The 24519-nt window shown below is 33.0% G+C and overlaps 1 protein-coding gene across 2 annotated transcripts; it reads right to left on the reverse strand.

Annotated features, from left to right (window-relative positions):
- Positions 1 to 629: 629 nt before the first annotated feature.
- LOC123315801 (retinal homeobox protein Rx1-like) lies at positions 630 to 12143 on the reverse strand. Of its 2 annotated transcripts, none has more exons than XM_044901661.1 (3): positions 11603 to 12143; positions 4505 to 4680; positions 630 to 1129 (listed from the first exon to the last, which is right to left on the reverse strand). In XM_044901661.1, exons 1-3 carry the CDS (start codon positions 11751 to 11753, stop codon positions 749 to 751), a joined length of 708 nt encoding a protein of 235 aa, XP_044757596.1. In that variant the 5' UTR covers positions 11754 to 12143; the 3' UTR covers positions 630 to 748. The 2 variants fall into 2 exon arrangements, with proteins under 2 accessions (XP_044757596.1, XP_044757595.1); XM_044901660.1 differs by having other exon boundaries at positions 4505 to 4686; positions 11603 to 12141.
- Positions 12144 to 24519: the final 12376 nt, after the last annotated feature.

Below are 24519 nucleotides of genomic sequence, written 5' to 3' on the forward strand. Positions count from 1 at the left end.
AAAAATCACGAACATTGCAGGTTTTCCGCCATTTTGTAATTTTTTTTCGGTGCTCTACACCATTTCTGAATGAAGCATCCAAAAATACTACGATATGACAAGAAACCATCACTTCCAGTCTTATACATAACCGACCACACTCAATATAATAACGCTCGAAAATGACATTAAACACCGTGTATCTCCCTTATGCTTCGAAAACGGGAAATATTTCATAAGAAAAAAAATGATTCTCCCGATGTTCTCTACACGTCATATGAGTTTGTCCAGTTTATGATGAAACACCCTGTATGTATTCTGAATTTCAAATGATCATTTCTGAAATTAAATTGACTAATCTGAAATACAATTGACGGCTCCTGAAACTGAAATGAACTTGATTAATCTGAGTTTCAATTGATCATTTCTGAATTACAACTGGAAATGGTGTAGTAGGTATGCTTCCTGAATCCTGGTGAAATGGTTCATTTTGACGTTAAAAAAAGACACCTTCAAAAACGCTTTAGCAAAAAATTAAGATGTAGATATTACCTTTGAGGTTAATACTTATGTTCGTCTTGGGGTAGGTATACGGGGGGTCAGGTGAACCATTCAATTCATTATGAGTCACTCCAAAATGAGTGAATAAAGTAATTTGATCAATTTATTCAACTTTAACTTGATAATAATACGAATACAATAATTTATGTATGTATATGTATACTCTTATTTATAAGTTATGTAATTTAATATTAATAGCAGTTATTTGCTATAATCCAAAATCAGGATGTCTGTATCTGAGTCCATTCATTTCGAACCTATTGTACAAACGATTTGCCTGCAAATCAGTAGAGCAATATTTGAAGGTTGGCGTTTGCACGAAACTACAAGTTTGGCTGTTGAGAGAATTAGTAAAGCTGGTTGTATAGAAGTCTGGTTGGTATTGGGAGCATTTCCATGGAAGGACATACTGTATTTCGCTGTTGTTAACATGTGGAGAGATTGTCGATGGCCTGAAGAGGTTTTTGTCTGTTTCTTCTAGACGGAAAGGAGTTGACTGCACTTTGGGGGTTTTTGGTATTGAATTTTGTTGCGAAGATAAACTTCTTTCGTTGCGTCGAAACTTGGCTCTTCTATTTTGGAACCATACCTGTGAAATGGAATTAATTAATAGCAAGAAAGAATAAATATAGATATGTATTAATGACTTTCAGGTCGTACCTACAGCATATGCAAATTCATTTTTGAGAAAATTGTGAAGGCTATGAGTGGGAACGTTCCTTGTCAAGAGCACAACTTTTTACAAGTTTTTCACTGTTTTGAATCATTTTTGAAAGGACAAAAATAGATTTGAAAATGAACTATGTGAGGATTTGAGCCTTTAAGGATAAAAGACATGCGCTCACTGTTACCTAGAGAAGGTTCATGTAATGAAGAGAAGAAAATGAGTGGTTAATACTCAATCATCTAATCAAGACATACAACCTTTTCATATAAGAGAACACAGAGGGTGTGGTCAGTGGTAAATTTTGGGGTGTGTGGGCTCTTTAACCTATAGCCTCCAAAATATGCCATCCACTCATGGTTATAATCTTAGACAAAAGGTTATAATATAAGGTTATAATGGTATACAGCCTTTGGTCTGCATTTGTATAAGAGGTGAGACCAAAAAAAGTACCTATTTCGCCCTTTCTTTACACATGGAAAGTGCTTAGTAGAGTGGCACTGTGGCCGGATTATTTTTGGCCAACACGTAGCGCGACGAACTACTGCTGGTTTTTTGAGATTGGTGGAAATTTTTAAAAAGCAGATACGGAATCAGACTATCGAATTCCCGAATCGCAATCTTCAACTACAATATTATTTTCGTAGATCAAGGCACAACTTAGAAAAGCAAGGTTATCTTGAGAACGTTAAATGATTTCAGATCAATTGCCATTTTTCAATTGTCAACAGGCTCAACAGCCAGCAAGTGTCTATCACTTGTCCGTGGATGCGGGTAGACTTCCCAACATGCACTTGTGCGCAAAATTGGAATTTAGTTTAGTTTTCTTGATTTTCTCAATTCCCCAGGCACCATTTCTTAATCTCTTCATAAACTTTTTAGGGTACTCAACACTTTCTTGAAAAATTAAGAAATTCTAATTTAAATGCAACAGACATCTTAGTAAGTTTTGATGTAGTAAATCTTTTTCCAAATGTTCCAGTTGATAAAACTCTTGAAATAGTTAGAACAAATTTGATTAATCATAGAACCATTTATGAAAATTCGAAATTGACTATTGATGATAGAATGGAGAAGTTTGCCTGAATTCCACATATTTTCAATTAGATGATGTTTTCTTTAAACAAAAATTTGGTATGGCTATGGGTTTTCCTTTATCACCAGTAATGAGTAACATATTCATGGAATCTTTCGAACAAAAATATATAGACACATACCCACTAAAACCAAAGACTTGGTGGCGATATGTAGACGATATTTTTGTGATTTGGCAACATGGTAGAGATGAACTAGAGAATTTTTTTGATCATATTAACAACAAAGAACCTACAATAAAATTTACAATGGAATTAGAGCAGGATAACAAAATTTCATTTCTAGATGTTTCAATAAAAAAGTTTTCGAATTATTTTGAAACGAGCGTATACCGGAAAAAGACACATACTAATAGATATTTGAATTTTTATTCCAATCACCAAGTAAGTGTCAAAAGAGGTATCATTAAAACACTTTATGATAGAGCTAATTTAATTTCATCTACACCCGAAATTAGAAATAATGAAGTTGACTTCATTAAACATTTTCTTAGGGATAATCAATACCCGAAAAATTTTATTGAAAAAACAATATTAAATTTAGAGAGAAAAATGACTAACCAAAATCGTAATAATGATCAGGAACAACCAACAAACCGTCAAGAACAACCAAATTTGTTGAATGTAATTCCTTATGTTAATGGCCTTTCAGAAAAAATAAGAAGAATCGGTTCGAAGTTCAACATACGAACTGTTTTTAAAACGCAAAATGATTTAAGATCTATATTAACAAAAACTAAACCTTTGAACGAAAAACAAAAATCAAAAATTGTATTTACAACATATCCTGTATTTGTGGTAAAACATATACAGGTGAAACGTCCAGACCTCTAGAAATAAGAAAACGCGAACATAAAAATTATATTAAAAATAGAGAAATTAATCGATCACAAATCGCAGATCACATTTGTTCCAATACGGGGGACCACATGATGGATTGGGACAACACTAAAATTTTAATGACGGAACTAGACCATTTTAAACGAAAAATTAAATAGTCTACGTGTATTCTATTGGATCGGGATAATAATTTGGCAAATTGTTCGGTAGGAATAGATCATATTTGGATCAATTTACTAAAGAAGGAACTGTCATCCGGTAATTTCAAAATTAAATGAATCAAAGTTTCTTTGCAGTCTCTGTTTCTGTGTGTTGACAATTAATGTCAAACAAAAGCCACAACTCAGAAGATTTTCTAAAAAATAGAATTTTCGTCTGATGAAGGAGTCTGATATAGACTCCGAAACGTTACAGAATTATAATTTCAACGTTATTTATTTTGAGTTCATTGTCAGGCAACAATTTTTTCTAGTTAATTTGCTCCTGACAAATTAGTGCAAGAATTTACGCAGGAGCAAATCGTTGATTTCTTTTTTAATTGATTTTGTTTCAGAGATTGGGAGTGAAAACCCTAAAAAGTTTATGAAGAGATGCAGAATCCTCCCAAAATAAATTTCAATCGATAACATTTCTTAAGTTTTATTCTGTAATAATCTTCTAAGAATTGTGAGAGGAAGGTTCTGAATAAATTGAATAAAATCGGTTTAGCCGCATTGACGTGATGCGATGACAACGCAAAACAGGGCTCCATTTTTATTTATAAAGATAAAATATTTAGCAATGAATTAGCTATTTTTACTGTGGATAACCATTGTGGGATAATCATCTGATCCACTTCACCACAGCCTTCTCAAACACGTCATGACTTAACCATGGCTGCAGTTGATCTACAATCTGAAATGTCAGATCTTACGAACGAGTAGTTACTGAGAATTTTTTGATATTCTAACAAACTAACGTGTTGGACGTTTGACCAAAAGTCCTTTTAGATGAACAATTATGTAAGTCTTAAGTAGTAGGAATTCATACAGGGCATTTATGAATGATTTTATAACATCAATCAAGTAATTCTGTCCTGCTCCTAATTGAAGCATATAGAATTTCAGAATTGACGCCCTCACAACTATGTTAAAAAGACCCTGAAAAATAATCATCATGCACGATGTTTCATCTCTTTCTTCATTAATGTAATACCTATGTAACTTTCCTCTTTTTAAAAGTCAAAAAACGAATTCATTGCTCTGCCAATATTTAATACATTCAAAAAGAAGGGATTCAATCTGAAAGGCTCTTAAGTAAAATAGGATTTCTGAAGTAAAACTAAAACCTAGTCAGTCATCCTGAAGTTTTGAATCTTATAACATACCTGTACTCTGGCTTCTGTCAGACTAACTTTATTTGCTAAATCTTCTCTCACAAACGCATCCGGATAATGAGTTTTCTCAAATACTTTTTCCAAAGCAGTTAGCTGAGCAGTTGTAAAAGTTGTCCTATTTCTCCTAGGTTTTTTTTTGTCCTCATGTAGAAGAGAATCGGAAGAATCTGAAACTATTATGCTTTTTTATTGATAAAATATTTACTTCCAGTCTTCTAAATTTCCGAACATATACAGAGTACTCTACAAGCTCTATGACAAGCTTTGACAGATGGTAGCTGTGCTCATTCTGAACATTTTTTTTCCGATTCGTTTTTGTTTAGAAGATATAAACAATAGAAGAATCATATTTTTATGTTCAAATCATAATAATAATAATAAATGTTCAAAATGTCCACCTTCGGCTTGAATGCAAGATTCACATCTACGAACTAAAGATGCCGTTACTCTGCGGCTCAGATTTGGGTCGTTTCGTATTTTCGTATTTGCAGCATCTTTAATTCTATAAAGTAATTGTTGATGACATTGGATTTCAACATTATAAACATGCCGCTTCATAACCCCATAAAGAAAAATCTAAGGGATTTAGATCAGGCGAACGAGGTAACCTTTGTATTGGTCCTCGACCTATCCATTTTTTATTTATTCCGGAAATGTTCATTCAGCCAATTGACTACTTGTCTCCCATCTATGTGGTGGTGCACCATCGTGCTAATACCACATATTTCCAATAATGTTGGGCTCCTAATCGCCAATAAAGTCAAAAAGGTTGTGCTTCAAAAATATTTTATACAAATCTGCATTTAAACGATCATTTATAACATGTACTGGCATCAAATCATTGTTGGAAATCCCACCCCAAACGTTTACACTGAAACGTTGCTGAAATCGTCTTTGTCTAATAGCATATGGGTTCCGTAGTGCTCATAAATGTTCATTATGGTTATTGTTGATACCATCCTTAGTGAAACAAGTGTCAAATGAATTATTAAAATAACGTCAATTACCATATCAACCGATATTTTCTGTCGGCCTACTTATTAATCAAAACATGAAAATAAATTTTTTCAAATGCTTGTAACTCCTAAACGAAAACGAATCGGACCTATGTTCATAGGAAAAAAATGTTCAAAAGAAGCACAGCTACCTTCTGTCAAAGTTTGTCATAGAGCTTGTAGAACACCCTGTATATATTATAGGACACATTATTTTATGAATCTTTTCATGAGAAATAAATAATATTGTGGAAGTTTGACGAATTCAGTCAAAACATCTTATAACTTATATCCATGAGAATGTAAGGTAAGGAGAGTACAGTTTCATTCATTAATGAAGGTAGGTATAAATAAGTACCTTCATTTCCAAGGCCCATAATGAATTTTTCATATTCATGAAAATCTGCTGGATATTTACTCCGCTTTTGATCTTCATAACTCTGTATTTCAAAAAGGCTAAATCATTTATAATTTACACTTAGGCTTATTATTTGCAGAATCTACCAATTATTTACCTACTTCGAACTACAATTATTCTGAAAACACGTGAAAAACGAATAATACCAGGAAAGATTTTCAACAAGGCGATCTTAGGTACGGGTTGACGCTTCTACCGAACGAGCTAATCTGCCTGGAAACTGGGGCAAGAGTAGACTAAATGAAGACTAGAAAATACAAATTTTAATTACGATTACAACTATCGGAATTATATCACCTAAAAAAAATTTTTATCAACTATGTACAGGGTGGGCAAAATTCGTTGTCTACTGAAGGGATCTCGAGAACTATAGCACCTAGAAGAAAACGGACGGCACATTCTCGAGCTCTTTTTTCTTGACTAATCCAAAACTGAAAACAGATCCAGCCTAACGTTCATAGATTTTGAGTTATGAACGAAAATTGGGAAATTGTCATTTTGAATGAAGCTGAATAACTCGCTTATTTGAACTCGTATTCGAAATCTGTTGTTACATTCTACAGGCACTTTTTTTTTGAGGAATTCGAATATGATATTATCAAATTTTTCGATCCAGTCATTTTCGAGATACGAAAGGTATTTCTGATTTTTCAAATGTAAACTATAGTTAAAAGTTCTTTCATCTTGCTGCAATTTTTTGGCTGATTTCAAAAATGTATCATATGTTGCTATTCACATGAATATTACACGAGAAAAAAATACTTTTTCCTGCTTTTCGATTCTCTGTTGCATTATAAGTAGGCTGGGTTACCATAGAAACCATTGAATATGCATTATATTTTGTGAACCTGAGCCTCTATGATTGAAATCACGGATTGCTGAATAAATATTTCGATGATTAATTTGCCATCGTTCGTTCTCGCGATGTTTGGCATGCTTATCTAACGGTTACGATGGCTCACAATTCGAACCTTACCGTTGACAGAACTACCTATTTTTCATCATCTTACTTCTGTAAAAATTATAATTATAGAATTATAGATAGCTATCGTATTTTATTTATAATATAACTGACTCTTGAAGTTTATTTCATAAATAGAAAAACGATAATTGAATAAATTTTTTTCTCTTATAATCAGGCGAAAGTCTTTTACTCTCTTCAAAAGGATATCGATCTCGATATCGATATATAAAAGTAATAATTATTCGTCAGTCGGTGATTCCTATCGCAGAAGGTTGAGTTCATATAGGATTATGTGGAGTTCACGAACCATAATGCATTTTCAACGGTCGCTATGGTTACGCCTGCCTACTGAAAATTCAACAGTGAATCGAAAAGCAGGAAGAAGTATTGAATTTTTTGTTACTTTATATTCATGTGAATATCGACATATGATACATTTTTGAAATCAGCAAAAAAATTGCAGCAGGATAAAAGAACTTTCAACTATAGTTTATATTTGAAAAATCAAAAATCCTTGTCGTATCTCGAAAATGACAGGATCAAAAATTTTATTGATATCATATTCGAATTCCTCATAAAAAAGTGCCTGTAGAATGTAACAACAGATTTCGAATACGAGTTCAAATAAGCGAGTTATTCAGCTTCATTAAAAATGACATTTTCTCAGTTTTCATACATAACTCAAAATCTATGAACGTTAGGCTGGATCTGTTTTCAGTTTTGGATTAGTCAAGAAAAAAGAGCTCGAGAATGTGCCGTCCGTTTTCATCTAGCTGCTATAATTCTCGAGATCCCCTCAGTAGACAACGAATTTTGCCCACCCTGTACATACTAATGAGCATAACATCGTGTTCTAGCTCGCATTGCTAATAATGTGTTGATGTTGGCAAGGTCTTCACAAACTACCCTATATTTAAAATGTACCATTTTTAAGTTATTTTGAGATAAGTGTTGCGTGAGATCAAAATACCAGTTTATTTCGTCCTTTATGAGGTACTTCCACATTGGAAACTCTATGACCATAACTGAAATTATTTTTCTAAGGAAAATGCCTAATCATGAGAAAATTTACGAAAATTAACAGAAATAATGATATTTTGGACGGTCCAACTGGTACTGTCATTCTTATGCATTAATACAATTTTTAAAATATTATTTTCGAAACCGGTATTAAGCAGGCTTTAATTACATCCTCTGGAGTTATCCTTCTGAAATCACTTTCGCAAGACATAAATTTTTGGTAGACAAATTACCAAAATAGTCTTCAATAAACGAAGTCTGTGACTTGAGAAACCCCTTGAAAGACGTCCTCATATATTGTCTTGTGGGTATGACATTTTAAAGAGCCTCTCAGACGACAATAATCAAGAAATACTTCATTTTGCTGAACCATAAATGTATTCAATCTATCTTCCATCCTATCAGTTTGAGTAGAAGCATGGAGTAGATTTACAATGAATTCTCTTTTGATTTTCCCACCGACAACCTCAATCAACCAAAAACTTCGCACTCTATGTTCAATAATCGTATAAAAAATCTCTACAAAAACATGTAGGGCGTTTTATATAGGGTGATTTATTGGGAAATTACAAACAGGACGAGCCGTAGGCGAGGCTGTAAAACTTCAAAAATATCAACCTCTCCTTAATGAATGGATGACACTGACCTCAAAATACATAAAAACTGGTATTTAATAAGTTTAATCATCTCATCCTAAAGGAAGGGTTGATAAAAAACCACCAAATCATCCTTAGCAACAAAAAGTATTTCCACTTCTGTCACACAAAGTGAGCGTTGCCATTGAAAAAAAAAACTCATTTACCCTCCGCCCTCCGTAGAGGGAGGATGCAGGAGAAATTCCTCAATTATACTTGAAAAATTACCTTATTTGAAAAGAACATTTACCTATTCTAGCATTTTTTTACAAAATGTAGTAAAAACCGGAGATATGAATTTTGTGCGTAACTTTTTACTCACATTATATATGCAAAGAATCAAAAATAATTCGAAACAGAACATGTGAGAGTGACTCACTAGATTACCCGAAAAATAGTACACGACTATAACATCTGATTTTTTTGATATGACAAAACATAAATTACATATACCTACAATCGTATAAATCATTTCATGGTTTCGCTCAACTTAATTTATAGCGGCAGCAGCATTTTCCTTTTGATCTGTCCTTTGATCCAATGTCAGAAGATATATTTACCACTTCTGCCGGTCCAACGATTCTGAATCCTCACGCTTAATTGCAAAGTGAATTCTTATTTGAACGCCGTCAAGCTTTTTGCTTTGGAATTATAAGTTAATGAGTTGAGTGGAAGGTTTTAGGAGAATTTCAGAACTTAGTTAATACTCGAGAAATGTGTAAAAGGTCTGTTGATGATGATTAACAACGATTAATTTTAATATTTTACATTCATTAGAAAAATTGGAAAATCTGCGAAAATGCGAAATCATTCATTTGATAGAAGACAGTGACGCACCTAGGAGGGAAGCTAAAAGGTTGCAATGCAAATAGGAGAAACGATGCAAATTTAAACTTCAACTTTATTTTACTCAACCGATGCATAAGTGATGTTGAAGTTTTTCAGGGTTTCGCTACATATTTTAAAACGAATAGAATAATCTATTATCTATTAAAAACTACTGATGATGATCGCGGGTAATGATTCTGAGTATTCAGAAAACGAGTTTGAAAATGCGATTTTCGGTGTCTTCGAATTTCAGAGACGTGGTTTTTCTTCTCCTTATTTTTCCCTTTTTTTTGTTTTAGATATGATTTTTCCGGATTGGAAAACTTCTGGTTTTATAACCCGGAAAAAAATCATTAAATCGAAAAAGATTTCTATCGATAAGAATAGCTTAGGTACTGTATAAACAAATTCAATGCCGCTAGGTACACTCATATTATTGCGGGACAGGATTTTTTTTCTATACCCTTGTATTATACGATGCACTAATCTCTACTGAAATAGTTCTATCTCATACATTCTATGAAATGCTATATTTCTTGAGGTTTAGATAGATATTTCTATTGCCACAGCCAAAGAAATATACAGGGTGTCCGAATTTGATGTCCATAGTTTACAAGGGGTATTCTTTAGGTAAAAATAGAAAGCAAACTGAATATCTACTAAGGTCAATAAGACCGCCAAAATCCAGTAAATCTATGATTTGATAGGTTTGTCATATATTGGCAGAATTCAATGGAATTAGTACACAGGTATTCTTGGATGAACTGAATCGTCCATTGATTCTCATCAGTGGTGGAGATAATGGGGGAGGCTTTCATAAAATTACTTAAATTTTTTTTTTCGTCTAATTGGAATTTCGATTAAAGCTACCCTTTGTGGAAAGCCTCACGGAGTATGATTCTTCGGATAGTAGTGATTTTGTGATGCCAAGCATTCTAACTGAACCACTAACTGCATGTCTCGAAAAACATAATAACCATCGGTTACTTTGACTTTCGTCAACAATATTGACTTCTATCATACTTAATAGTATTAAAAAAGCAATTTTATCTGAAATAAATAATCCACAAATAGATGAAAAAATTTTATTCGAACATAATTCTAATAAGCGAGTTTGACTGAGTAGTGAGTGAAGGACAAAATAAACAATACAACACAATAATCTTAACGATATAACGATCAGAAATAAATTCGAAGAAAAACGCCCATTTTGTTTTTCAAGATAAGTAGTCTGTGGCAGAATGCATATCGTCACAAAATTACTTCTTCGTGGAGAATGGTGCTTAACACTTTCAACAGTAGGTACGTTTTTTCTTCAAAAATGTTTGACCGTTCTTTGAAGAAATCCATGATCCAATTATATCACTTACTCAAACATTGGAAGAAATTTCTTGAAAAACTCTCCTATTATCTACGCCACAAAAACCTTCGTGTATTGAATTTATTTTGAATCTGTCAAATTTTGACAAAGCTATAACAAATTGATTGGATATTGAAGGTTTTGTTGAAAAGGCTTATTTGAGAGCTTAAGTTGTTATGAAGTATTCATATTTTGACGCCTAGAAGCATCAGCCTCTTAAATATTACCGTTAAATCCAAACACTCTGCATATAGGGTGCTTACTGAAGATGCATAAAAAATGCGGGAGATGATTCCTTGTCCGAAAACATCAATATTTCGTGTTGAATATGCAACCGCCCCCCCTCCCCCCTACGATATAGGGCGTCAAAAATGGAAGTTTTCTCATGTTTTCATTGTTACAGGTAAGAGATATTATAAACTTTCTCAGAAGTGTACAAATTGACAACCTTATATAATTAATAATATTAATATGTACCACTCCATCGCTAATAACCCTTGTGGTTGAAGCGAAATTTCTAAATTAAAAAAAAAAAAAAAAAAAAAAAGGTAAGAGATATTTCCTTCAAATTTCGATTTGTTAAAAATTGTTAAAATTAATTGTTATGTATTTTCCAGTGATTTATAATATTCATCATTTCAATTCGAAAGAAAATAAATCACTGAAAGCATGATGTACTAAACGACTAAACTTATTTTTTCGGGCAGCCTGATCTTTCGATTGTTGTATTTCAACAATATTACTTAATTTTTGAGATTCATAGAATTACTTTTAATTCAATATACCAAATATATATTATCTTTTTATGTCAGATTGTATGAAATGAATTGTCTTTGTATGTAATGTTTTGTCCAGTATTTTTCTCATACCTTCGTTGGAGTCCATCTCAGACGATTTTCTCTTATCCTCTAATCGCAACAAACTGCACACTGAAAATTGTCTGTTATTCTCTGAATAATTTGGCCTGATAGGATATTCCATTGGGGACAGATCGGTGTAGGTTCCTTCGTAACTGAACATCGTCCAAAATATTTTTGATACTGTGAATAATTGCTTTTACACACTCGGTTGACTTGGAAAATATTTTTCGAAACGAACTGTCCGCTTAAATCAATGATGAACACTACCAACACATGATTTGTGAGGATTTAAATTGCTACTACCTAATTCTTATTTATGCAAATTAGCTAATCTAATAAGCGTTGTTTCTCAGACGAGACTGAGTAAATTGCGGTATTTTGAATCTGGGCTTAAGTCAGTCGGCGTCTGATCTTTCCCCCACTCAAAAGGTTCGACCAGAAAAAGGGGCGGTTTGAGTCAGTTTGTATGTTAAATTAACTCATCAAGTGGCGCTTGAGGTTTCTTCAGAGGCGGATCCTCGTTTTCACACATCGTTAGTGGGGTGTTTTCATCGGATTATCGCGGGAGAGATTTATTTCCTGTTGTTTCAATGAAAACATGCATTTTATGAGAGAAAATAAGAATTGCATAAATTGATTATGTATGCATCCGATACCTACCAACATAAGGATGGATATCTTGATTTTTTCTAGATAGGTACATCTGAGGGTGGTATAATTTACTGATACTTTTTGAACTATACCGGACCGTAAAATTAACTGGGCAGAATAAATTCGGCTGAATTCAATGTTGAATAGCTTTTAAATTTTTCGACTAATTTATATAATTTTTTGACAACAGGGTGTATAGAAGGTTGACCTAAAATAAAGCGTTTCACTAAAAATCACCCATACAAAACTTTAAAAAACGATAAATTTGAAAAAAAAATATTAGAAATGATGACTGAAATAGATCCTAATACGACTCTAGATCATTTGTTAGCGGAATTATCGCAAAGGATATGGAAAAAACTTATCTCGTGATGACTGACTCAACCATATTATAGTTTCGTTAAGAATATTAGCCCGTTCGATTTTTACATGGTTATGAAAATGGAAACTTAGGATTGCCGAAATGTTCTAATTATTTAGCAACTCAAACGATTTTATTAAATCTCATTTCGATACCAACTGCCAGCAAGTGTAAAAAAATTGAATATTAGTTCAAAATCTCACCTTTAAAGTTCGATGAAATTATTCACAAATGTTTTCACAATGGTCATCATAATCTTCTTCTTGTTCGAACCCTCTAACAATCGTCGTAAAAATGGGATGAAATAGGTTAACAATAATAGCACTTTGTCAATATAAGCACTTTCAATGAACTGTCTCAATTTTCTACAATGTTTTCATGCCAAATCGCACGGTACAACAATTTTCTCAAATGACCCCTTGCAACTCATCAGATATACTCAGATGTACGAACCATTCATTGTCCAGCCATATGTTTATGTTTTTTTTTTCAGACTCCGAAGTCACTGTCCACAGTCCAGTAGTAGTAGATACTTGAAATTTAATGAAATTTTGTCGAAATTCTAGGGGTTGTAGCGCAGCCATCTTATTTTGTTGACTTCTACCCTCTATCAAAAAAAGCCTCAACTTTGAAAACACTCTGTATATATGCAGGGTGAGTCTTTGACTCGTACAAATATTTTAACAGTAGATTTTTGGGGTCGAAAGAAATACTTTTGTCTCATTTCATTTTTCCCGATTCGGCATTGATAAAAAGATATAGCCATTTTAAGTTTCATAATGAGTGCCACCCCTTGAAAAACAAAAATATCTTCAGAATATCTAGTTAAATCTGTGACACTACACATCCAAAAACCTTTAGAACAGAGTTGTATTCAGCCAAAGTATCCAATTATTTAAATTTCACAGATACTTTTTCATTTTTGAACATCAAATTACTCGACAACGACGCATTATATGAGAAAATATGAAGAATACTTTTATTATACAATACACTCAAATATTAATTAGATATAGTCCAATTCAGTTTCAAGAGTTGGGTTTGAATTTTTATAGTACGTAATGGTCATAATGAGAAAACCGGAAGACGTATCACCCACGTCTTCCGACTTGTGTTAAAAAAAGATGCATCGAATAAATGGAAAACTATATTCCGAAATTCACTTCTTTCGATAAAACCGTTTGTAAGATAGAACTAAAAATAAGATTTTTTTATGGTCTCTTAACATCTTTCAAACCAGGCCGATTCGGAAAACAAGGTGAAAAAAAAGTGTTTGACCTCAAGAATCTACTCTTAAAATATTTGTACGAGTCAAAGACTCACCCTGTATAACGATTTCACGGACTGTATGAACGAATACTTTGACATGCGGGGTACAACAAAAAAATTCATTTTTCGCTAAACTTATATTTCTTATATTTCTTGGAACGGCATTTTCAAGCTCAATTTTTCTGAACAATTTGTTTTTTGATTTGAACCGAATTTGAATTCCGAAAAAAAAAACAGATTTGAAGGAAATAATTCCATTATATTATCCTTTATTAACTAGCGACATTTCTTTGGAAGCCCGAACAGACATTGTTACACTTCAGTGTGTGTACAGGAAGTGCAAAATCCGATGAGATTTAATGGCATCTCTGTAAGAGCTAGGGAAAAATGTATTTCATATTATACTTCAATGTTGTGCATAAATCAGGATATCAGAGATCAATGTCATTATGTATGCTAGCTCTTACGATTACAGAGCTACCATTCAATCCCATCTAAGTTTGCTCACCTTGTAGATCAGGCAATGTTTAAGATCGATGTAAATTTCACATATTGATTTGTTGTTGCCAAATATCCAGAATTTCACTTCTCAACTCATCTGTCGATCAAAAATCGACAGGGTGCGTTCGCCTGAAAAAAACCCTGTTAATACCTTTTATGCGAAACTATGGAAATTATAAAAGAATAATTTTCAATAATACAATGTGTAAGTATAACTTTTGATAAACGGTGTGACAATATGAAGTTGTATTTTCGTCAATGGAACTCCCTTCATTTCACTAGACTTTTGAGTAGGACCATTCAAGGAGATATATCTCCTTGGGACCATTGAATATTAAACTCAATGGTAGAGCTTATAATGTTCAATTCAAATATATATTTAAGTTTCATGGTCTCTAATTCTTCGTTTCGAATTTATCGATAATCAGCAGAGAAAAGGGGGACAATATTCATAATACTATTTTAACCTTCGAAATGCAATTCGTGACAAGTTTCAGGGACTAACTTTGAGCCCCTAATAGGAACACAACGTTTTTGAGTAATCAGATGGAGGTTGTTATATTTTATATTACTTTTAGATAGCTCTCTGACAGTCGAATCCAATCATGAATATCATGCGGCAATATACTTCATGTGTATACATGGTGATTCATAACTATTGGCTAAGGGCAGATTGTTTGGACCAAAATATGGCGACAGGAGCAAATATACCTCAATAAAATATTGCTGTAGAAAAAGATAGAGGGCGTTAAAATTGAATTTTTTTTAAGGGGACAGAATAATATTTTCTTCGAAGTCCTTTATTGAAAGAATTAGAAAAGGCATAGAAGTCGGAGGAGGCCACGTAGAACATTTAATTTAAGTTTTTTTTTTATGTTACATTGCTTAATTATGCTTTATCGTCGAAATAAATAGATAAAATAAATAAATCATTACTTCAAATCCTCTTCCGATGCTATGAACTTTTCAATTGTGCTTTTCTTAAAAACCGATGAAAAAATATGCAGTGAAATTATTAGCAAAATATTGATATACATATATCCATTCTACGAAACAGATCGAATTTGATTTGATGGAAAGAAATAGCAGGGTTTTTTCCGCTCCGTTTGGGAAAGTGACTCTTTGGAACTCGATAGGCGTGCGGAAAATAGGCTGAACGCACAGTTGCAGAGAAAATAATGTTCCTTATCCGTAGAGATTAAAATCTTTTATATATGTAGATACTAAAAAAAAGTGCTCGGAATTGTAAAATTCAAAGAATGTGAAGATAAGAGCTCTCAAAAAGTATCTTACTCAATGTCATTTCAACATTTAAGGATGACCTCATCTGGGAACCTTGCGGTGAAAGATAAAAAATCGATAGGTCTAAGTTTTTCTGAGAAATTTCGACGCAATTTTCTTATATTACTATGTTTCGTTTTCATTTAGCGAAATATTGAATTCGTTGTAATGGTGAGTTAAAGAAAATGTAAGCTTGGTCTTCTTTTCACGAAAAAGAAACGAAAAATCAAACTGGGTCGGTTATCTGCGATCCGCCCCTGTTCCTTCGAAAATTATGGGCTCAGTAATTGGTGATAATTGTGTTGACGTTGGAAATGTGCGGAAAGGAAGATTCGGATTTAACTAGTCGTATATATTGTGTTTTATGGTCGATGACAACGAGACTCCTGTGATTTATTTCTGTGTAGTTACATTCTTGAGAGCTCTCATATATGGATCGACAATCATGAACACTTCCGGACCATTAAGACACCGGAGTGATGGATTGGAGAAGCTTCAGGGGGGCAGAGAGCTGACAGGGTGGTCAGAAATTTTCTACATTTTGAGGAAATAGGGGAATATTATTTGTCTTGAGGTTGGTGTTTTCTTTTCTGAGGCAGCTCACCCTTACCCTGCATGTTAACAGTATTTTTAACAACTGTTTAGTTATTTTTTTAGCATTATGTTTTGATGAAATCTAATTTTTACTTTGGATTATGAAACCTATGGTACCAGCATAATAATAGAATTTCTATAAAATCTCCAACTATCATCGTTGCTCGACTTATTTTGATGGTAGGAAATTACAAATTGAATATTGTGAATATTGTGTTAGTGTAATGGAAGTTCATGATTTCGTATATTTGTTATCAAACAAAGGCAAACTTCCACAAAATTTATTGTACCACATTATTTTTTGTACAGGGAGATTAATCAAGAATTGCCAGTTCTCACATTTATGATTAGAAAATAATTTTTTATAAAAATAAATAATAATTCAACTTGAATTTAGTAAAACCAATACAAGGTGTTTCACGAACACTTCCTGTGCGTGATCCTATTTCATCTGATTTTTTCATTCTCCTGAAAATTCTCAATAGTTTGCATTTGAAATATCCTAGCTTAGACAAAAAGAGATATATTGACGTAAGAAAGAAAAGACTTGTCTAGAACAAGTAAAGGGTTTCCATAAATGATTTCAACATCACAGAGGGCCCTGAATTATTCTTTGCCGCTCTAGAATCTCGAGATCTCTTCGAGACTGACAGTTATTTTAATTATTGTACTACATACAAGTTCTTATTGACATTTCATGTTATGTCTCCAAAACCATAAAAATGATTGAAATCTGATTATTGAAAATATTTCGAGGCTCACATTTTGTTCAAATCATTCATAAAGACCCTGTATTATTATGAATGAATTATCAAGGTGCCATCAAAGACTTTACGATTCAACAAATAGATGGATATGAATTGAACATAAAAGTTAACATCACCCTTTATACTTTTTATAACTAAATATTTGGAAGAACAATTAAAGATCAATATGGCACTAATGAAAATCTTGTACCGAAAAGCTAATTTTTGAAATATCTTTAATACGAAAAATTTATTGAAGAAAGATCTGGTGGTGTTCTTATTTTGCACCCTTTCCATTGACGTCGAATGGTTGAAAAGATTATACGGAGAACATCCACGTAGTGCTTCAGAATATGTAAAACCAATTCAAAGCCAACTGCGATGTTACCAGTGATTCGTAAAGAGCCACTCGGTGTTTTTGAGAACCTTTGAAGTAAAAAGTGAAAAAAGTCAACTTGTTTACACATTCTTTGGGCAGCATTTTGAAAGGATGGGCGATTCAAAAAAAAACATGAATTACCTTTTACATAGGTTAGTAATTAATGAATTATCTGAAATAAAAATTTTAATTACAAAAATAAAACAACTTATAATTGATACATTCTTTCAATAAGAATCGAAAAAGATATGTTTTCATTAACATTGTTGAAACATGAAACATCAATCACTCCCAAAGTTATTTCAAAATTCATGTAAAATTCCCAATTCCGTAAGTGAAACCATTCCATCCATATATGTAAATATAATAACACCCATTACCTCCAGAAAAAGGAATTTGAGAAACTCTTCAATCATATATGAAAAGTTACGTAATTTGAAATATAAAAAGTCTGTTTTTGCTTTACTCGTTCTATAAAATAGTAATAAGGTACCGAATATGTGAATGTTTTGCTTTACATTTTACTTGCTCTGTATATTATATATATTATACAGTGTGTCAATTTGAAAAGATATCACCTATGCAAAATTCAAAAAAAATCAAAAAGAAGTGAGCTGTGGCTCGTAGGCAGGCATGCATTTTATAGGGCTGGTTCTAATCATCCCCACGAGAGCGAAGACAGCAGCCAAGGTGGATGACACCTTGTTTTAAACTTAATTCCATTGCCCTTTCAGAAGTGCGATACACACCATTTTTTTTAGTACTTCCGAAGAATTAAAAAAAAATACTATAGTAACGACAGCAAGAGTTGCAATGAAACATGAAAATAATGAAAAATTTTTTACTATGAAAGATTTTCAAAATGTAGTCCATTATTTTGTAGGCAAAAATTATCCTTTTTTCAAATTCGTCCCTCACGTTTCGGAAAACATCAACTTGAATTTATCGGCATGCTCTGCGTATTCTTACCTTCAATTATTTTACTTCTCGGGGCTGTGTTCCATACACAACCGACTTTAAATGTCCATAGAGGAAAAACTGTAGAGATGTTAAGTCTGGGGAGTGTGGTGGCCATTCCATCATCCCTCCTCTACCAATCCATTTATCTTGGAAATAATTCGTGTAGGTGAGCTCTAACCTCACTACATTTGAAATCATGTCCTCCTGAAGATGATTTTCCAAACTTAGTGTTATTAACGTATCTATGACTTCCTCAATCAGATTTGAGTGACAATTTATGGAAGAACACTTTACTGGTGATATTCATTTGAATCTGCTCGAAAAAATAATAGATAATAATAGATGCATTTAATTAACAAGTTTAGAGAATCAACTTGATCAGAATGGCGATATGCTATTATGAGGGCACCTATAATTTACTTTCAACACTTCCTCCTCTTTAGGTACAGTCTCACTTTCATCCAGTGAGGCAATTGCCAAGAGGAATGGATCTTAGAAGATATACCGAAATGTATAGAAAAATTAAAAGTAAGAATACCCTCAGCATGCGGTTGATTAATTGTTGATACACTGAGAATACTTGAATCCTTGCTCATCAAAATGTTATCATCCTCTGAACAAATAACCACGAGCTGCCACTGCTAACGAGAGTTGTTGATTTGGTGAATGAATTCCTAGATTTCAGTTATAAGGCAACGATTCATATTTGAGAGAACCACTTATTGGAGCAGATGATAAGTTGCGCATTCTTCCACGAGCTTCATTGATTTGGGTATCTCCGGTCAAAGGGGCAATTCAGTCATTTTATGGACATCCGTCGGTGTCCGCTTCAGGGTATATCAAATGACTTCTAGTAACCACAGAACACATGTGCCGACGACAAGATGAGTAGCGCACGGTCGGGTGCATTTTGAATCGCTTCCTATGATCTGTCATGGATATGGACCACGTTGTGTGGCGTTACACGCCCGCAGTGGGCTGTACCCCGACTACTAGACGCCTCTGCATAGTACATAGTTTGTTAACTTTTCTCTTTCGAAATTCTAATTAATGGTACCGAAATTTTTCTTCAGATCAGACTGGGAGAAAACTGAATCAAACAACAACAAATTGAATTTATTATTTCCGGTACTTTGAGAATGTAAAAAATTCTTAATGAAATGCCAAAATACTTGGTGAAATATCAGTGATGGAAGTACAAAATATCCTTCCAACTAGATTTAGAACAAAAAAACCTACTTCAAGTGTAATTCGGGAAGATTTCAACATTTAATGAAGTATTCTATTGGGGGTTTCAAATCAGAGCGCAATAATTGAGTTGCATGAATTGAAAAACCTAGAAACTTTTCAACTTTCACCTTCCTCCCCTCCCAAACCCGATTCTCAAAACAAAATGGTGAGAGTTTATTATTAATATTTGCCTTGGCCTCTGCCAATTTTGGTTATACCTACCGAAAACAAATGGCACTCCCAGTATATTTCTGCAGCGTTAGAGAGCTGATTTCATGACAATTTCAACAGTATACACCTTGGGCAAAAATCTAGGCAGAAACTCAAAGGTTTATGAATTATTGAAATCCTCATGAAAAAAAAGGCGAAAATAGAAAGTCACACTTCTTTTTATATTTTTGCTGAGGAGGTTTTTCAAGAAAACATTCACCATTTTTAATTTTTCCATTATGCAGTATTATACAGGGAGAGTCTTCGACTCGTACAAATATTTCAACAGTAGATTCTTGATATCAAAAAAAAATAATTTTCCGATTCGGCCCTGATTAAAATATATAGCCATTTTAAGTTTTCATAACGAGCTGTGCGACCCCTGGAAAAATAAAATTACCTTCAGAATAACTAGCTAAATCTGTGACACTACACATCTGTGGATCTTTTAAACAAAGTTGTATATTCAGCCAAAGTACCCAATTTTTCAAATTTCACAGATACTTTCAAATTTTTGATCATCAAATTACTCGAAAACGGCATATTATACTAGAAAATATGAAGAATACTTTTGCAATTTCAACAAAATTGCCATAAAATCAACTCTCTAGCGATGCAAAGATACTTCAGAGGCCTGAAAATATTTTGAGAAGAAAGATTATTGTCTAAAACCTCAGCATGCCAATTTTCAGCCCAGAATTGTGATTAGTTTTCTATGAATTTCTAAAAGGCCATCGCAGTGAATCACCCTGTATTTGGATTGTGTAGGACAGCTTGGATTTGGAGAGTAACTATCACTTCGGATGTGGGGATTAGGGTACTTTTTGGACCGTACCAAACCAGTTACAATTCTATATTGAAATTTTTTTATATGTATTCAAACTGAAACTTTTTTCTTAATCACTATTTCATTTGCACTTCTTGAGTCTCGAAAAAAAGTGAAATAATTCTCAGAGCAAACCCATTCAAACAGAACCTTTTCTCTGATTCGTTCATATGAAGTTTTCGTTCTAATCATTTTGACGTAGAATATAATAAAAACTGAAATATTGAATTTTCCCCATCATAAGTTATTTAGTTTCACCTAACTGAAGATAGTACTGCGATAATGCTCACACAAAGATGATAAAGAAAAAGATTATATCCAGAGCCACATATTTTACTAAATTAACATATAAGAAACTAGAAATCAACATCTACAATGCAGCAAAAAGATATAAGACCATTTGTAGGCCATTTATTGAATATGCACACCCAATATACGCAAACTGCAAATCCAGAGCAATAAAAAATCTGCAAGTAGCAGAGACAACAGCTCTAAGAAAGATAAAATGAATGGGACACCCAAACAATCTTCTTCACCGAATCAAATCTTGTATGAAAAGGCAGGAATTGAACCAATAAATGAAAGAATCAAGAGACTCAATATGAAGTTTCATTCTAAACCGATAAAACAGCATGATATAATTATACAATATCACGATGATTGAACGAATAGGACTAAAAAAACATCCCCCACAGACTCTTCTGAAAATATTGAATACCAACTAAATAATTATTGTACGATATTTGTGTATTGTATTTTATATAAAAAAAAAATGATAAATGAAACTGAAAATTTAAAAGGCTGAAGGACCCTAGGTCGATGGCCATTTGTTTGAAGACAATAACAATAAGGAACTGCTATATATAAATGAAGCTGGAATTGACTACTCGAAAAAATTTCTGAATGGTAATGGGAAGTTATCATTATAAAAGTCCATTTTAAGTATGCAGTGCAAGACTGTTTTAATTCTGAAGAACCTACCTATAATCCTGAATTTCCAATGCATGTTTAATGAGTGTATTGTCAATGCATGTCACTGCATGTTTAATGAGTATATGAACGTAATGAGAGCAAATAGTAGGTATAATCAATATTAGTTCAATTATTACGGTTTCTATCCAGAGGATATAGCGATTCATAATTCCAAGGACTCTTGGAAATGGACTGAACAATACAAACTGAAACTAATCTTGAAAAATGTATGAGGTGGTTTTTCTTGGTTCAATAAATTTAAGATCTCTTCCGATATATTCGTTTTGAATTTGAAACCAGTTGTGCCTGTCTATTATTTTTGCATGTTATTGAAATAAATAATGTGAATCAGGCTATGTTGTGTTTTCAAATGTATTGGATATAGGGAAATACCGACCCAGCTACACTCACTCTTATTAATGAGGCATTCGCTAGACTATTCCTCATCAGATGGCATGATTTGTAGTGCACCCAACAGCTCATCATGTGAGGGGATGGAGTGAATGATAGCAACTCCGACTAGTTTAGGTAATTTGCGCCAATCAGTAAACCTCTTCATCCTGACAGAGACGTCTATCAATCTTGGCTCTTCAAAGCTGTTGAATACCACACATATGTTCCTATGCCTCCTAACACGTCGACTTTGACATCCGCCTGCGTTAGATAGTGCCTTTATGGTATATTTTTAGCGATGTTCATGAAAAATAGGATGAAACTGTTTGATATATGCTATTGACTTTCTAGTGGTACATTAATTTGTATGAGCACATTGACAGACGATAACGTACCAATCGGTTTAGAAAATTCGTCGTATCAACGATGCGAGATAAAAATATGTATTGAAATTCACATAAGAGATGAGATGAATATATGACAACTAGATTTATTTTCGAGAATCGTGGTGTAGGAATTTTCAAAACAGTGTGGATCTCTATCTTGGATGAAATTCAGTTAATCAAAGACAGTTTTTTGTTGTAAATATGGTTCGAAAAGGTCGAAAGGTATTTGAAATTGCGCTGTTTTTGATGTAAGAAAATTTTATACAGCCAGTGCCAAATTCAAATTGCATATGACGTAATCGATATTTTTTTTAATGCCACTCCTGTTTTTTATGACTAATAAGAGGTATATCAAGTTACACATGCGTACCAGTACCAAATATTAAATCATTATTCCTTGTCCTTCAAAAGATATTTATTGAACATCAACTGAATCGAAAATTAATGGACTCTTAATCCCGATTGCACCGACTTATTTAACACAGGATCAACGTTAATTCGGTGATTGCTACGGTAACTGCTATAGAAAGTCGGCGTATACGGCCCTTAGTGAAATAATTTATCATTTATTTTTTGTATTGCTTCAGGTGAGTTTTTATTTAATTACAAATGGATTATACTGATGAAGTTACCGATTTTTTTTTCAGGTTATAAAAAATAAATAATATTCAACTCAGAAAAAAACACCCTGTATATCAAAATTCTTTATATTTGATATGATACACGAAAAAAGGAAAAACAACTAAAGGGAAAAAGATATTTCTAGTACACTCGCATGCGATTTTGATACTCAATAAACCTAGTCAAATCTTAATTTTCAGACAACACCAGTACCCAAAATCTTGTAGAACACAATTTGATACGGTATTTATTAATTTTCCCCACTCAATTGAATTTTCAGCTTTTTCTGAGGTCCATATTTTTTAAGTCACAAATTTGAAGCACAACGAATAAAGAGTTTTGCATAAAGGGATTAATCTGCGAAAAATTCAAGTAATTTCACCACAGCAAACGATAATATTTCTTTATTAGATAAGTATCAGACCACTGCTTTCGTAGTTTGTCAAGTTTGTGACCTAAAAAAATTCAATTGAATTAATGAATACCGTTTGAAATTGATTTTTTCTCGAAATTTTAGATACTGTGTGGTCCTAATTTTAAGATATGTCTATTGACTAGATTAATTGAGTATTAAAATCGCATGGGGAAGTACAAGAATATCCGAGGAAATACCTTGTTTTTCTCCTTTTTTCGAATATCCTATCAAATTTAAGGAATTTGTTTATACTCAGTGATATTTTTTTGAGTGGAAACTTATTTATCGATTTTTTCTAGTCTGGACCTGACAAAAATTCAGTTTCTATGCTATGTCAGTATGAATTTCTTATTGCGGAGAATAAACGTACCAAATATAATCAAAATATACAGGGTGATTCATAACTATTGGGACATAATATGGCCAAAATCTGGCGATAGGACCAAATATACCTCAATATAATATTGCTGTGGAAAAAGATGGAGGGCGTTAAAGTTGAAGTTTTTTTTCGTTCTTTGCTAATGATTTCACTGTATATTTTTTCATCCGTTTTTACGAAAAACACAATTGAAGAGTTCAGAGCATCGGAAGGGAATTTGAAGTAACGATTCATTTATTTTATTTATTTATTTCGACGATAAAGCATAATTAAAAACAATACAACATAAGAAGAATAAACTTGAATTAAATGTTCTACGTGGCCTCCTCCGACTTCTATGCCTTTTCTAATTCTTTTAATAAAGGACTTTCGAACTGCGAAGAAAATAATATTCTGTCCCCTTATAAAAAATTCAACTTTAACGCCCTCTATCTTTTTACACAGCAATATTTTATTGAAGTATATTTGATCTTATCGCTATATTTTGGTCCAAACAATCTGCCCTTAGCCTATGTCCCAATAGTTATGAATCAACCCTGTATATAAGGTTGTTCGAAAGGGTGGTTAAATTGACAAAATCAATGAAACACTCCGTATCTTGATTAAAATATAGGTTTTTCTGAATCACCTCAGTGAGGATCCAGGATTCGATTATGGGAGGGGGGCACAACCCTCTCCTCCCATCTCTCCCAACCTAAAATTTTCTGTTCTAATTTGAAAAATACTTTTTTTGTCGACCTAAGTAAAAAAAT

Source organism: Coccinella septempunctata, chromosome 6, assembly GCF_907165205.1.
Source record: "Coccinella septempunctata chromosome 6, icCocSept1.1, whole genome shotgun sequence".
NCBI classification, from domain to species: domain Eukaryota; kingdom Metazoa; phylum Arthropoda; class Insecta; order Coleoptera; family Coccinellidae; genus Coccinella; species Coccinella septempunctata.